We start from the raw sequence: 16,093 nt of genomic DNA on the forward strand, positions 1-16,093 counted from the left end.
AATATCAATAGCTTTTGCTTCAAAGCGATTAACTATTTTCATGAAATAACATGAAGCGGTCTGTTCCGTCAGTAACCGCCTTTGAAATCGACAGGATGAAAACCGTGTGAGTTCCACAATGGGTGGTGAAGGTGAAAATTACCCTCAAAGAATCTTTCAAAAACCTTCCCAGCAAAGTCACTTTGCAGTTACTGCCCATTGCTCAGGTGCCCCAGCTGGAGTGGAGATGCATTTCATCAGCAGTAACTAAGGCCACAGAGTGAAATAGAAACTGGACGTTCATACCAGCCCAAGGGAAACTTGGGACTGTAACCAGGAATACCATGGCAGGAGCGCAAATCAGGATTTGTCAATGACTACGCAATAAAACAACAGCCCCAACCCTTCCAGCTGAAGGAACCTACCGGAAGGAAAAAACACTCGGGCCTGGAAACACCCAGGAACAAGCTACTCCGTAAACATACTGAACACTGGGAAAGTCGATAAGATCTATTAACATGGTCACAGGGCAATTTTAATTGAATAAACATGAAAATGATATAACAATGTGGACAAGAACAGTACGTGATGAAGTCAACTCATTAGCACTCACATCACAGCAGATCTTGGTTCACAAAACCATTTAAGAGGTCTTATGAGTTTGGCAAAAATGTGGTTTTAAATTCTGCTCCAAAATGCCTCGATGGGTAAAAATGCATTTGTAGCGTGGGGCTGAATCGTAAAGACTAGGAAGGTCTTAGATTCAATCCTTGGCCGGTGCTCATTTAGCTAAATTGCAGCTCGACAGCGGAAAGGGAAAATAAGTGGCCACACCAGCTCTCAACTAGAAATAGAAAATAATATATAACCAGGCAGGATTTAAAATCATAACTGCATTCTCTGCTGGAATCTGACTGCGATTGTCAGATGAGGCAAGGACAGGGTCAGGCTCGGGTGCGATGGGTTCAGACATGAGGAATGTTCAATTGGACAAGGTACCAGAGGGCTGTGAGCACTAGTGAACTGGACCCAAGCAGAAGTCACTACAAGACGTTGAATTCCAGAAGCCCAAGGCACCTTGTGGGAATATAGCCATTACTCATTTATTTGCATTAAGAAATTTTTTGTTCTTCAACAAATTTGTATGTTCTGCTCTTACCTGTACAAGGAATCATCAATTTCCATATTGTCGGCTGCCATTTTCTGCTGCTATTCACCAGAATCTGAAAAACAAGAAATTCCAAAGTAATTCAACTATCCTTTCGGGTCTTTCAAAGAGTCTGCTTCATCAATTTGTTTTTCCCCCTTTAAATCTTTAGAATTTGTAACACATAATATACTCAAATGACAAACCCTGTTCAGATAGAAACAAATAAAACTGTAAATGACAGAATCCAAAATAAAAACAGAAAATAATAACAATCTTATATTCGGCCCATCGTGCCAGTCCCAGCTGCTCTTTGAAGGTGCTATCCAACTTGTCCCACTCCCCCGCTCTTTCCCATAATCCTGCAAATATTTTCCCTTCAAGTATTTATCCAATTCCCTTTTGAAAGTTATTGTTGAATCGGCTTCTGCCACCCTTTCAGGTAGTGCATTCCCGATCGTAACAACTCGCTGCGTAAAAGAATTCTCAACTCCCCTCCTGGTTCTTTTGCCAATTATATTAAATCTGTGTTCTCTAGTTACCGACCCTCCTGCCAGTGGAAACAGTTTCTCCTCATTTACTCTAGCAAAACCCTTCATCATTTTAAACACCTCTATTAAATTTCCTCTTAAATCCCAGCTTTGCCAATCTCTCCAGAGAACTGAAGTCCCTCATCCCTGGTATCATTAGCTGCACCCTCTCCAAGGCCTCTACACATACTTCTCGTCAAAAAACCTTACTTCCTGTTGTCATGTTCTTGTCAGTTTTCTGTCAACTTTTCCCATTATAAAGTATAACATCCACATTTATAACAAAATCTGCCTGTGCAAACCTGTCACATTGTAATTACACCCTCCTGCCAGTGCTGGTGCTGCAGCACCTCAGTTTTGCAACTCCCAGCATCTCAGCCTGTACCACGGAGAAACTCCAATGCTGCAACCAATTCTATTAGCTTCCCAAAGTGCCACAAGTTTGTTATTTAACAATAAGTAATAATATAAAGTTGAAGCATTATATAAAAATAAGGACAGAATGTAAGGCGGTTAAGAAGGCAAATGGTGTGTTGGCCTTTGTAGCGACAGGGTTTGAGTACAGGAACAAGGATGTCTTGCTGCAGTTGTACAGGGCCTTGGTGAGACCACACCTTGAGTATTGTGTGCAGTTTTGGTCGCCTTATCTGAGGAAGGATGTTCTTGCCATGGAAGGAGTGCAGCGAAGATTCACCAGGCTGATACCTGGGATGGCAGGAATGATGTATGAGGAGAGATTGGGTCAATTGGGCTTGTACTCGCTGGAGTTTAGAAGAATGAGAGGGGATCTCATTGAAACTTATAAAATTCTAACAGGACTGAACAGACTAGATGCAGGAAGGATGTTCCCAATGGTCGGGGAGTCCAGAACCAGGGGTCACAGTCTAAGGATAAGGGGTAAGCCATTTAGGACAGAGATGAGGAGGAATTTCTTCACCCAGAGAGTGGTGAACCTGTGGAATTCTCTGCCAAGGAAGGCAGTAGAGGCCAATTCATTAAATATATTCAAGAAGGAGTTGGATATATTTCTTAAGGCTAAAGGGATCAAGGGATATGGAGAGAAGGCAGGAACAGGGTACTGAATTTGGATGATCAGCCATGATCTCATTGAATGGCGGAGCAGGCTCGAGGGGCCGAATGGCCTACTCCTGCTTCTATCTTCTATGTTTCTATGGAATGAAGACTGAATTACATCTGCATGTATCCAATTATCCCCACCGTCCAACCCCATTTCACCTGAGGCTTACACTTAAGTCTTGACTTCCCCTGTGCAATAGATAGGTGATCGTCTAGTTTCATTATAAGTACTATAGGCATGTTAAAAATTGTATATGTTTTATTACAAAACAATCACAAAATCTAATCAACTAAACCACGATTTTAATTGTCCCTTTATACATTTAATAGCAACTGGCCACTAAATGGCCAAAATATTAACCTGTACTCAATCCTACAGAAAGTGCTTCTGCAGCCCAACTGTGCCTGTTTGGTGAAGAGGGACATCTAAAATGGCAGCCTATCTTTTTCAGATGCCGACTGGCAAGCTGTGTATTTTTGGCATGCTCTATTTTTAATAATATATCCTCTTTTGTTCATCATACCAAATGGTAACCTTACATTTTATTGAACTTGCTAAAGTACTGCAGTCATCCCACAATTAGATTAAAAATTGTAACAATGAGTGAGCGAACACAGTACATGAGTCCAAGCGTGAAACGACATAATACAAAACCACGGCTCTTACAAGGTAGGAGTCCTCTGCTACAGCCCAAACTAAAAGAGTTTTTTTTAAATGCAACAGTTAATACACCGGTCAGTTACAAATGTGAACCAACAGATAGGAAAAGCAAATGCTTCGTCACAGTAAATATTTGTACTTACAGCAGCAGGAAGGTTTAATTAAAGGATCTACTAACACTGACAGGCTTGGATTCAGAGCAACTATCTTAGACAGGCACACAGGATTTTTGTTAAGTACTTATATTGATGAGCTGCTATCTGCTGTGTCCGATACTTTTCTTTTGTGTTTTTTTCCCCTGTTGGGGATCTCATCTTCCCCAGGTGCTCTTCAGCACATTTATTTTTGGAATGAGGAATGATGTGCTGAGCACTGTCCTTAAATTACTTTATCGAAGACAATAACCTAACACAAAGGCTGTAATTTGACTGAATTGGTTTGTGATGTGGCTATGAATATCTGGTCTTTGCCTTCTTCAAAGCAGATAAACTGCTCAATGTCCACCATGAAGGATAGCTCAGGAGTACAACCACTGACCAAGCTGGCCAAGTCCGGAAGGACGTAGCTGCCAAGTCTACTGGTCAGGGAAACAAAATGAGGAAGTAACCAACTTGACCTCACCCTCACTACCAGTGTGTCTTCAGATAAAAGTGCTGAGTGGATGATCCTATCCAAGTTACCCACCATCACAGATACCAGTATCCAGCTAAGTCAGTTCATTCCACATTACATTAAGCAGCTGAGTGCACTGGACAAAACTAGACAAAGCTATGGGCCCTGACAACATTTCGTCTACAATGTTATAGCCCTGTGCACCAGAGTTAGCTGCCCCCCCTAGCCAAGCTGATCCAGTGCAGCTATGACACTGGCATCTACCCGACAGTGTGGAAGATCGCCAAGGTATGTCAATTCCACAAAAAACAAGATAAATCTAACCCAGAAAGTTACTGGCCTATCCGCCTCCTCCCGCTCATCAGTGAAATAATGGAAAAAGTCATCAATAATGACTCAAGCAACACCTGCTTACCACTAACCTGCTTACAGACACTCAGCTCTGCCAGAACCACCCAAATTCAGACCACATCACAGCCTTGATCCAGACATGGACGTACAAGCTGAATGCCAGGGAGGGTTGAGAGTAGCTGCTCTCGATATCAAGACAGCATTTGACTGAGTGTGGCACCAAGGAGGTCAGGGGGTCAAAAGGAAAATACTCCACTGGTTGGAGTCATACCTGACACAAAGGAAAATGGTCATGGTTGTCATAGGCCAATCATTACAGCCTCAGGACACCATTGCAGGAATTCCTCAGATGGATTTACGAAAGGTAGGTCATGCCTAACAAACCTGATTACATTTTTTGAAGAGGTGACTAAAGTAGTGGACAGGGGAATGTCAATGGATGTTATTTATATGGACTTCCAGAAGGCATTTGATAAAGTCCCACATACGAGACTGTTGATTAAGGTAGAAGCCCACGGAATTGAGGGCAAATTATTGAGCTGGTTAGGAAATTGGCTGAGCGGCAGGAGACAGAGAGTAGGGATAATGGGCAGGTACTCTAAGTGACAGGATGTGACTAGTGGTGTCCCACAGGGATCTGTGTTGGGGCCTCAACTATTCACAGTATTTACTCATGACTTAGATGATGATATAGAAAGTCATATATCCAAATTTGCCAATGACACAAAGATAGGCAGCATTGTAGGCAGTGTAGATGAAAGCATGAAATTACAAAGGGATATCGACAGATTAAGTGAATGGGCAAAACTGTGGCAAATGGATTTCAATGTAGGCAAATGTGAGGTCATCCACTTTGTACCTAAAAGGATAGAACAGGGTACTTTCTAAATGGTGAAAGGCTAAAAACAGTGGAGGTCCAGGTACATAGATCATTAAAATGTCATGAACAGGTACAGAAAATAATCAAAAAGGCTAATGGAATGTTGGCCTTTATATTTAGAGGACTAGAGTACAAGGGGGTAGAAGTTATGCTGCAGCTATACAAAGCCCTGGTTAGACCACACCTGGGGTATAGTGAGCAGTTCTGGGCACCACACCTTAGGAAGGATATATTGGCCTTGGAGGGAGTGCAGCGTAGGTTTACCAGAATGATACCCAGACTGCAAGGGCTAAGTTACAGGGAGAGATTACACAAATTAGGGTTGTATTCCCTGGAATTTAGAAGATTAAGGGGTGATCTGATCGACGTTTACAAGATATCAAGGGGAACAGATAGGGCAGATAGAGAGAAACTATTTCTGCTGGTTGGGGATTCTAGGATCAGGGGGCATAGTCTAAAAATTAGAGCCAGACCTTTCAGGAGTGAAATCAGGAAACACTTCTACACACAAAGGGTGGTAGAAGTTTGGAACTCTCTTCCGCAAACGGCAATTGATGCGAGATCAGTTGCTAATTTTAAATCGGAGATTGATAGCTTTTTGTTAACCAAAGGGATTAAGGGATATGGGCCAAAGGCGGGTATATGGAGTTAGGTCACAGATCAGCCATGGTCTCATTGAATGGCGGAGCAGGCTTGAGGGGCTGAATGGCCTACTCCTGTTCCTATAAGCATTCTCAGCAAAACCATCTTCATTAATGACCTCCCCTCTATTAAAATATCAGGATTGGGGCTGTTTGCTGACAATTCCAGTGTTAAGCTACATTCACAAATCCCCTAATAATGATGAAGTAGCTGGACCTAGACAGCATCCAGACTTGGGCTGAGAAGTAGCAGGTAACATTCACACCACATAATTCCATGCATTGGTCATCACCCCCTGATCTTCAACAACACTGCCATCAGTGAATCCCCCACCATTAACATCTTGGGGCTTACCAGTGACCAGAAGCTTAACTGGACCAGCCATACCAATACCATGGTTTCAAAAGCAGAGTAGAGACTGGGTACTTTATGTTGGGTGTCACACCTCCTGACCCTCAAAGTCTCAACACGATCTACAAGACTCAAGTGGTGAAATACTCACCACCTGCCGAGATGGGTCCAGTCACAATATCGTCAACAAGCTGTACACCATCCAGGACAGAGCAATTTGCTTGATTGGCCTCTGTGCCACTGAATTCAATATCCACCCCTCCACATTGTGGGTGCAGTGTGCAGCATATCTCACTCAGTCACCAAGCTTAATTTGACAGTACCACCCTCCCCGTGACATCTACTACTGACCAGGACAAGAGCAACAAAGGTATGGGAACACCATCATCTCCAAGTTCCCCTCCAAGTCAAATACTATCCTGACTTGAACATATAAAATTGTTCTTTCGTTTTCATTGGGTCAATATCCTAGAATTCCCAACCTAACACCATTACGGGAGCACCATCACCACAAGCACTTTAAAAAAAAATTGTTTATGGGATCTGGGCATCACTGGCAAGGCCAGCATTTATTGCCCATCCCTAGTTGCCCTTGAGAAGGTGGTGGTGAGCCGCCTTCTTGAAACGCTGCCATCTGTGTGGTGAAGGTACTTCCACAGTGCTGTTAGGTAGGGAGTTCCAGGATTTTGACCCAGCGACGATGAAGGAACAGCGATATACTTCCAAGTCAGGATGGTGTGTGACTTGGAGGGGAACTTGGAGGTGGTGGTGTTCCCACGTGCCTGCTGCCCTTGTCCTTCTAGGTGGAAGAGGTTGCGGGTTTGGGAGGTGCTGCCAAAGAAGCCGTGGCGAGTTGCTGCAGTGCATCTTGTAGATGGTACACACTGCAGCCACGGTACGCTGGTGGTGGATGAGTGAATGTTTAAGGTGGTGGATGGGGTGCCAATCAAGCAGGCTGCTTTGTCCTGGATGGTGTCGAGCTACTTGAGTGTTGTTGCAGCTGCACTCATCCAGGCAAGTGGAGAGTATTCCATCACACTCCTTACTTGTGCCTTGTAGATGGTGGAAAGGCTATGGGGAGTCAGGAGGTGAGACACTCGCTGCAGAATACCTAGCCTCTGACCTGCTCTTGTTTCCACAGTATTTATGTGGCTGGTCCAGTTAAGTTTCTGGTCAATGGTGACCCCCAGGATGTTGATGGTGGGGGATTCAGCGATGGTAATGCCACTGAATGTCATGGGGAGGTGGTTAGACTCTCGCTTGTTGGAGACGGTCATTGCCTGGCACTTCTGTGGTGCGAATGTTACCTGCCACTTATCAGCCAAGCCTGAATGTTGTCCAGGTCTTGTTGCATGCGGGCATGGATGGCTTAATTATCTGAGGAGTTGTGAATGGCGCTGAACACTATGCAGTCATCAGCGAACATCCCCATTTCTGACCTTATGTTGGAGGGAAGGTCATTGATGAAGCATCTGAAGATGGTTGGGCCGAGGACACTGCCCTGAGGTACTCCTGCAATGATGTCCTGGGGCTGTGGTGATTGACCTTCAACCACCACAACCATCTTTCTTTGTGCTAGGTATGACTCCAGCCAGTGGAGAGTTTTCCCCGATTCCCATTGACTTCAATTTTACTAGGGCACCTTGATGCCACACTCGGTCAAGTGCTGCCTTGATGTCAAGGGCAGTCACTCTCACCTCACCTCTGGAATTCAGCTCCTTTGTCCATGTTGGGACCAAGGCTGTAATGAGGTCAGGAGCCGAATGGACTGCAGCAGTTCAAGAAGGCTCACCACCACCTTCTCTGGGCAACTAGGGAGGGACAATAAATGTGGCTTTGCCAGCACCACCCACATCCCAAGAACAAAAATAAAAGTGAACAAACTGAAAAGGATCTCAAGAAGCTAGGCTTATGGGCACTGAAGTTGCAGCTGCAATTCAAACCAGAAAAGTATAAAACTAAAAGATTCAGAGAAAACGATAGTGTGGATTATATACTAAATGGAAATGTTCTTGCACTGTCACAACAGGGAAAAGATCTTGGGGTTTGAATGAAGAGGTCACTAAAACCATCCATACAATGCACACAAGCTTTAGGAAACATGTATAGTTTGCGTTTAACTTATAAGTCGAGATGCGAGATCACATATGGAGTACTGTATGCAGTTTTGGTCTCCCTATTTTAAAAAATGTTATTGCCGGGCATGCAGAGAGTGCTGCAAGATTAATTCCAGAGTGAGCTAACAGAGCTATTAGGAAAGGTTAGATACCCTGGGACTTTTTTCTCTCAGAAAGAACAGTCTAAGGAATGATTTCATCAAAGTATTTATTATGAGGGGTCTGGGGAATGTGAAATCAGCTAAGTTTTTCTGCCAGGTATGAAATTCAAGAACAAACTAAGACAAAGGAAAATGGGAAATTCAGGCGGAATTCAGTAGAATGGGGATAAAGACGAGGAACTTACTTCCAGGGTGGGCAATAAACTGTGATGTGGTTCACAAAGGGAGTAGACAAGTTCCTGTCAACAAATAGGATTCAGGGCAATTTAGAAATGCATCAAGAGAATCTCACAGGATGTTGGATGAGTAGGCTGCATCAATCAATGGTATAGTAGAGTGGATTGGGAAAATAGATTAAAGGGTAAGACGATACATGATCAGTGGTGTACATTTATGGAGTTATTTTACAACTTCCAAAAAATATATATTCCACTGAGAAGAAAAGGGTGTAAAAGAAAAGACAGCCATCCGTGGCTAAGTAAAGAAATTAAGGATAGTATTCAACTAAAAACAAGGGCATATAAGGTAGCCAAATCTAGTGGGAGGATAGAGGATTGGGAAAACTTTAAAAGACAGCAAAAAATAACAAAAAGATTGATTAAGAAAGGGAAGATAGATTATGAAAGTAAATTAGCAAAAAATATAAAAACAGATAGTAAGAGTTTTTATACTTATATAAAAAGAAAAAGGGTGGCTAAAGTAAATGTTGGTCCCTTAGAGGATGGGACTGGGAAATTAATGGTGGGAAATATGGAGATGGCAAAAACACTGAATGAATATTTTGTATCAGTCTTTACAGTAGAGGACACTAAGAATATCCCAACACTGGACAAACAGGGGGCTATAGGGGGGGGAGGAGCTAAACACGATCAAAATCACTAAGGAAGTGGTACTCGGTAAAATAATGGGACTCAAGGCGGGTAAATCACCTGGACCTGATGGCTTACATCCTAGGTTCTTGAGGGAAGTGGCGGTAGGGATTGTGGATGCATTGGTAATAATTTTCCAAAACTCCCTGGACTCAGCAAAGGTCCCGGCAGACTGGAAAACTGCTAATGTAACACCCTTATTTAAAAAGGGCAGTAGACAGAAGGCTGGAAACTATAGACCGGTTAGCCTAACATCTGTGGTAGGTAAAATTTTGGAGTCCATTATTAAGGAGACAGTAACAGGACATTTGGATAATCATAATTTAATAGGACAAAGTCAGCATGGTTTTATGAAGGGGCAGTCATGTTTGACAAATTTGCTGGAGTTCTTTGAGGAAGTAACATATAGGGTGGATAAAGGGGAACCAGTGGACGTAGTGTATTTAGACTTCCAAAAGGCATTTGACAAGGTGCCACACAAAAGATTATTGCTTAAGATAAAAAATCACGGGATTGGGGGTAATATTCTGGCATGGATAGAGGATTGGCTAGCTAACAGAAGGCAGAGTTGGGATAAATGGTTCATTTTCAGACTGGCAATCAGTAACTAGTGGTGTTCCGCAGGGGTCAGTGCTGGGTCCCCAACTCTTTACAATCTATATTAACGATTTGGAGGAGGGGACCGAGTGTAACATATCAAAGTTTGCAGATGATACTAAGATGGGAGGGAAAATAGTGGGTGAAGAGGACATAAAAAACCTGCAAGGGGACATAGACAGGCTAAGTAAGTGGGCAGAGATTTGGCAGATGGAATACAATACTGGAAAGTGTGAGGTTATGCACTTTGGCAGGAAAAATCGTAGAGCAAGTTATTATCTTAATGGCAAGAAACTGGAAAGTACTGTAGTACAAAGGGATCTGGGGGTCCTGGTGCACGAAACTCAAAAGGTTAGTATGCAGGTGCAGCAAGTGATTAAGAAGGCCAATGGAATGTTGGCTTTCATTGCTAGGGGGATAGAATATAAAAATAGGGAGGTATTGCTTCAGTTGTACAAGGTATTGGTGAGACCGCACCTGGAATACTGCATACAGTTTTGGTGTCCATACTTAAGAAAAGACATACTTGCTCTCGAGTCAGTACAAAGAAGGTTCACTCGGTTAATCCCGGGGATGAGGGGATGGACATATGAAGAGAGGTTGAGTAGATTGGGACTCTACTCATTGGAGTTCAGAAGAATGAGAGGCGATCTTATTGAAACATATAGGATTGTGAAGGGGTTGGATCGGGTGGATGCGGGAAGGATGTTCCCGATGATGGGTGAAACTAGAACTAGGGGGCATAGTCTTAGAATAAGAGGCTGCTCTTTCAAAACTGAGATGAGGAGGAACTACTTCACTCAGAGTGTGGTAGATCCATGGAACATGCTGCCCCAAAAAGCTGTAGAAGCTACATCATTACATAAATTTAAAACAGAAATAGACAGTTTCCTAGAAGTAAAGGGAATTAAGGGTTACGGGGAGCGGGCAGGAATTTGGACATGAGTCTAGGTTCGGATGGGTCATGGCCCTGTGGGTAGCGGAGCGGGCCCAGGGGCCGTGTAGCCTGATCCTGCTGCTATTTCGTGTGTCTAATTCTGTTAGATTCAGGAGATGGTTCTGTGATTGTAGATTGGCGGTTAGGATCAGATCAGCCATGATCTTATTGAATGGCGGAGCAGGCTCGAGGGGCCGATTGGCCTACTCCTGCTCCTATTTCTTATGTTCTTAATCCTACCTGAAGTGTTATTTAGCCATATGTACCAATCCAATAGTTTTTGTCTCGCCAAATCTGGACTATTGCTTACGCCTCCATTAAAGGCCATTCAGTTATGACACCCCGGCCACTTGGAATTCTCTTTGTGAACCACTCTACCTCATTACTTCTCTCCCAAAAGCCTCCTGCAAATCTAGCTCTGACTGTGCCTTTGGTTCCATCCTCCCAATTCCCTCAAGCCCTCTTTAGCTGTTTCAGCATTTGCGTGCTTCTCTCCCACTTGTGACATGTTCTGAGGCCTCATTTTACACGAGGAGAGTTATTTGTGGGCATGGTACTGAAATCTATCTTCCGTGACTGAGTGTCTGAGCACTTGGACAAGTATCAGTTGCTGAAAGAGAGTCAGCATGGATGTGTGAAGAGTAGCTCATGTCTGATTAATTGTGTCAAATTTTGAAGAGGTTACTTCCATGGTGGATAGTGGAGTGTCTATGGATGTTTTCTACATGGACTTGCAGAAGGCACTTGGTAATGTTCCGTACAAGAGATTATTAGCAAAAATGAAAGCACATGAAATTGTGAGGTAACCTTGTGACATGGGTTAATAATTGGTTGGGAGATAAAGGGAACGTTCTCTGATTGGCGAGATGTGACAAGTGGTGCTCCCCGGGATTCTAAACTGGGGCATCAGCTTGTCACCATTAATGACTTGGAAGAAGGATTAAAGCACTTTGGCCTAGAAATTCACTGGCACCTCGCCAGGGCGCCGGAAGTGCCGCCCCGGAAGGAGTCGCGAACGCCCACCGGAAATTCAGTTTCAGCGCCCCAGACAGAAGCACAGCGCTACTCGAGGCGCCCCGCATCCCTCTTGGGGCACTGCAACTGAAAATCGCAGCGCAACGTGCCGCAGCGCCACACGCTGCAGCACGGCGCACTGCGGTACTGCAGGCCTTCCTCCCCTTCTTAAAGGGGAGGGGCCTGCTGCAGCGCGATCGGGAGTGCCGGCAAAAGAGCCCGGCACCGAGGAGAAGTGCCGGGCTCCTGGGACACAGCCGGCACAACGCGGTGGGGGGGGGTCTCAGGAGGCCGGGGTCGGCGGCGCGAAGAGGTGCTGGCAGGTGGCCAGCAAAAAAAATGGCCGCCCCGCGCCTCTACCGCCGCAGGTAGGCCCCCCTGAACCGGTCGCAAAGCAGGGGGGCGCCACCAAATTTCGTGATCGGGGCGGTAGCAGGGCGCTGCGCACACCGATGATGTCATCGGTAGTGGCGCAGCACTAACGGCTAGCACCGCCATTAGCGTCCCGCTAAATTTAGCGGGAGGAGAGGCCAGTGGCATTAAACCCACTAAGTGCCCTCTTTGGGCGCTAACGGGTGGCGCAGCCCACTGAATTTCTAGGCCTTTATATCCAAGTTTGCAGATGACACCAAGTTAAGAGACACAGTAAGTTGTGCAAATGGAAACAGAAAGTTGCAAAGTGAGTGGCCAAAAATGTAGCAGATGGGGTTCAATGTGGGCAAATGTGAGGTCATCCACTTTGGTGAGAGACTAGGAGCTGTGGAGGAGCAAAGGGTGTTCATGTACACAAATTACTAAAAGCTAGTGCACAGGTGCAAAAAGTAATTAAAAAGGCTAATGCAATGTTCACCTTTATTCCAAAGGGGTTGGAATACAAAAGTGAGAAAGTTATGCTTCAATTGTACAGAGCCTTGGTCAGACCTCATGGGGTACTGGAGTACTGTGTTCAGTTTTGAGCACCACACCTCAGGAAGGGTATATTGGCATTGGAGGGGGGTACTGCGTAGATTCACCAGAATGAGACTGAGGCTTAAAATATGAGGACAGGTTGCATAAACTTGACTTGTATTTCCTTGAGTTATGGTTGGAGGAGTAATTTAATCAAGACCTTTAAAATGATAAAGAGTTTCAATAGGTTAGGTACTGAGAACCTATTTTCTTTGATGGGGGAAATCCAGAACAAGGGGGCATTAGAACTAGGCCATTCTGGAGTGAAATCAAGAAGCACCTTTCATACAAACAGTAGTAGAAATTTGGAACTCTCTCCTCCAAAAGGCCATGGATGCTGGGTCAATTTAAATATCAAGACAGAAATCAATACATTTTTGTTAGGTAAGGGTATCAAGGGATATTGAGCAAAGGCGGGTAAATGGAGTTGAGGTACTGATCAATCATAATCAACAAAATGGCGGAACATGTTCGAGGGGCTAAATGGCCTACTCCTATTCCTAGGTTACTATGTAAATGTACTGTAACTTGTTCCTCCATGTGGTTCTGGTCCTCCATTCATGGCCTTCTTGGCTGTGAGATGTTGATCAAGCTGGAATTCAATGCAACTTCCTCGCCATAATGAGATGACGGCATGCTATTCGGAGGCAGACGTCTCCCCGTTTCCATACAGCATGAAAGGGAACTTACAAAATAGAATTTTTAGCCCTACAGTTCATCTTTCTCTTCCAATGGGGAGCTGCCTAGCATCCAACCAGGAAATTGCTCCAGTACCATGATTTGAGCTCACGGTGTGAGGAATCGCTAGCACAGAGCTGCGGCCTATTATGGCGCAATATATTGCAACATTTCTAACAATGGCCCTCAAGCCAGACATTGGTTGGGATTATGACTCTCAACAAGCCAATGAGACCGGAGAAGCAGCGGACCTGCGCGGGAGCAGCCCGAGGCGGGAGAGCTTGAAGGCTTAAAAGGGAGCAGTCAGAGGCACCGAGGCCCACAGCCCCGAGACCGGAGGAGCAGCGGACCTGCGCGGGAGCAGCCCGAGGCGGCTGAGTATAAAAGGAGCAGTCAGAGGCACCGAGGCCCACAGCTCCGAGACCGGAGGAGCAGCGGACCTGCGCGGGAGCAGCCCGAGGCGGCGGAGTATAAAAGGAGCAGTCAGAGGCACCGAGGCCCACAGCCCCGAGACCGGAGGAGCAGCGGACCTGCGCGGGAGCAGCCCGAGGCGGCTGAGTATAAAAGGAGCAATCAGAGGCACCGAGGCCCACAGCCCCGAGACCGGAGGAGCAGCGGACCTGCGCGGGAGCAGCCCGAGGCGGCTGAGTATAAAAGGAGCAGTCAGAGGCACCGAGGCCCACAGCCCCGAGACCGGAGGAGCAGCGGACCTGCGCGGGAGCAGCCCGAGGCGGCTGAGTATAAAAGGAGCAGTCAGAGGCACCGAGGCCCACAGCCCCGAGACCGGAGGAGCAGCGGACCTGCGCGGGAGCAGCCCGAGGCGGCTGAGTATAAAAGGAGCAGTCAGAGGCACCGAGGCCCACAGCCCCGAGACCGGAGGAGCAGCGGACCTGCGCGGGAGCAGCCCGAGGCGGCTGAGTATAAAACGAGCAGTCAGAGGCACCGATCCAGGTTCCAGGAGAGAGGTAAAAAGTAATCCAAGTGTGACGTCACCAGGGAGCAGGTAAGTGATTGGTTGGTGAGTATTTCTCTCTTTTCAATACAAGCTTGAATTCTGTGGTGTTAAATTTCTGTGGTGTAGTGGGGATAGTTGGTAAATAAAGCGCCCTAGAGTATACCTGTAACTGGGGTATTGAATAAATTTTTTAATTAATTAAAAGGAGTAAGTCATGGCAGGAGAGTTCAGACCCGTGTTCTGCTCCTCTTGCTCCATGTGGGAAGTCAGGGACGCTGCCGGTGTCCCTGACGACCATGTGTGCGGGAAATGCATCCAGCTGCAGCTACTTGTAGACCGCATTGCGGCACTCGAGCTGCGGGTGGATGAATTTTGGAGCATGCGCGATGCTGAGAGGGTCGTAGATAGCACGTTTAGCGAGTTGTTCACGCCTCAGGGTAGGGCAGCACAGGGGGTGACCATCAGGCGGAGCAACAAAGGCAGGCAGGTAGTGCAGGGAACCCCTGCGGACATCCCCCTTTCAAACAGGTATACCAAGTTGGATACTGTTGAGGGGGATGACTCACCAGGGGAAGGCAGCAGCAGCCAGCTTCCTGGCACCAGGGACGCTTCTGCTGCTCAGGAAGGGAGGAAAAAGAGTGGGAGAGCAATAGTGGTAGGGGATTCTATCGTAAGGGGAACAGATAGGCGTTTCTGTGGCCCCAAACGTGACTCCAGGATGGTTTGTTGCCTCCCTGGGGCCAGGGTCAGGGATGTCACTGAGCGGCTACAGGGCATTCTTAAGGGGGAGGGTGAGCAGGCAGAGGTCGTGGTCCACATTGGGACCAACGACATAGGTAGGAAGGGGGATGAGGTCCTGCATCAAGAATTTAGGGAGCTAGGTAACAGATTAAAGAGCAGGACCTCAAAGGTTGTAATCTCTGGATTACTCCCAGTGCCACGTGCTAGTGAGTATAGGAATGGGAGGATAGAGCAGATGAATGCGTGGCTAAAGAGTTGGTGTAGGGGGGAGGGTTTTACTTTCCTGGATCACTGGGCCTGCTTCTGGGAAAGGTGGGACTTGTACAAGTCGGACGGGTTGCACCTGAACCAGAGCGGGACAAATATCCTTGCGGGGAGGTTTGCTAGCACTGTTGGGGGGGGTTTAAACTAACTTGGCAGGGGGATGGGATACAGAGGGGAGCTGAAATAGGGGGTGATGTGCTGCCAATTATAGAGAAAAAAACAAGTCAGCTTGGTAGACAGGGCAAATATATAGGGGCAAGGCTGGATGGCATCTATTTTAATGCAAGGAGTCTTGCACGTAAGGTGGATGAACTGAAGGTGTTGATAAACACATGGGAGTATGATATTGTTGCTATCACGGAGACATGGTTGAGGGAGGGGCAAGACTGGCAGCTCAATATTCCGGGGTACAGAATCTTCAGGCGAGACAGAGGGGGAGGTATAAGAGGAGGGGGTGTCGCAATATTAATTAAGGAGTCAATTACTGCAGTAAGGAGGGATGATATATTAGCAGGTTCCTCTAATGAGGCCATATGGGTGGAGCTTAAAAACAAAAAGGGGGCAAGCACTTTGCTGGGAGTG

General features: G+C 46.1%; 1 protein-coding gene across 2 annotated transcripts in view; it reads right to left on the minus strand.

Moving 5' to 3' along the window:
- uba6 (ubiquitin like modifier activating enzyme 6) overlaps nt 1-16,093 on the minus strand; it is a 172,896-nt gene that overhangs the window by 138,831 nt on the left and 17,972 nt on the right. For both annotated transcript variants that reach the window (XM_085990848.1, XM_085990841.1), the window contains exon 2: nt 1,139-1,202. In XM_085990848.1, the coding sequence (XP_085846974.1) occupies nt 1,139-1,179 (41 nt within the window). In that variant the 5' untranslated portion in view covers nt 1,180-1,202. The remainder of the gene's footprint in view (nt 1-1,138; nt 1,203-16,093) is intronic.

This window comes from Somniosus microcephalus, chromosome 1, assembly GCF_052327205.1.
Source record: "Somniosus microcephalus isolate GS21.2 chromosome 1, FLI_Smic_1.0, whole genome shotgun sequence".
Classification (NCBI taxonomy): domain Eukaryota; kingdom Metazoa; phylum Chordata; class Chondrichthyes; order Squaliformes; family Somniosidae; genus Somniosus; species Somniosus microcephalus.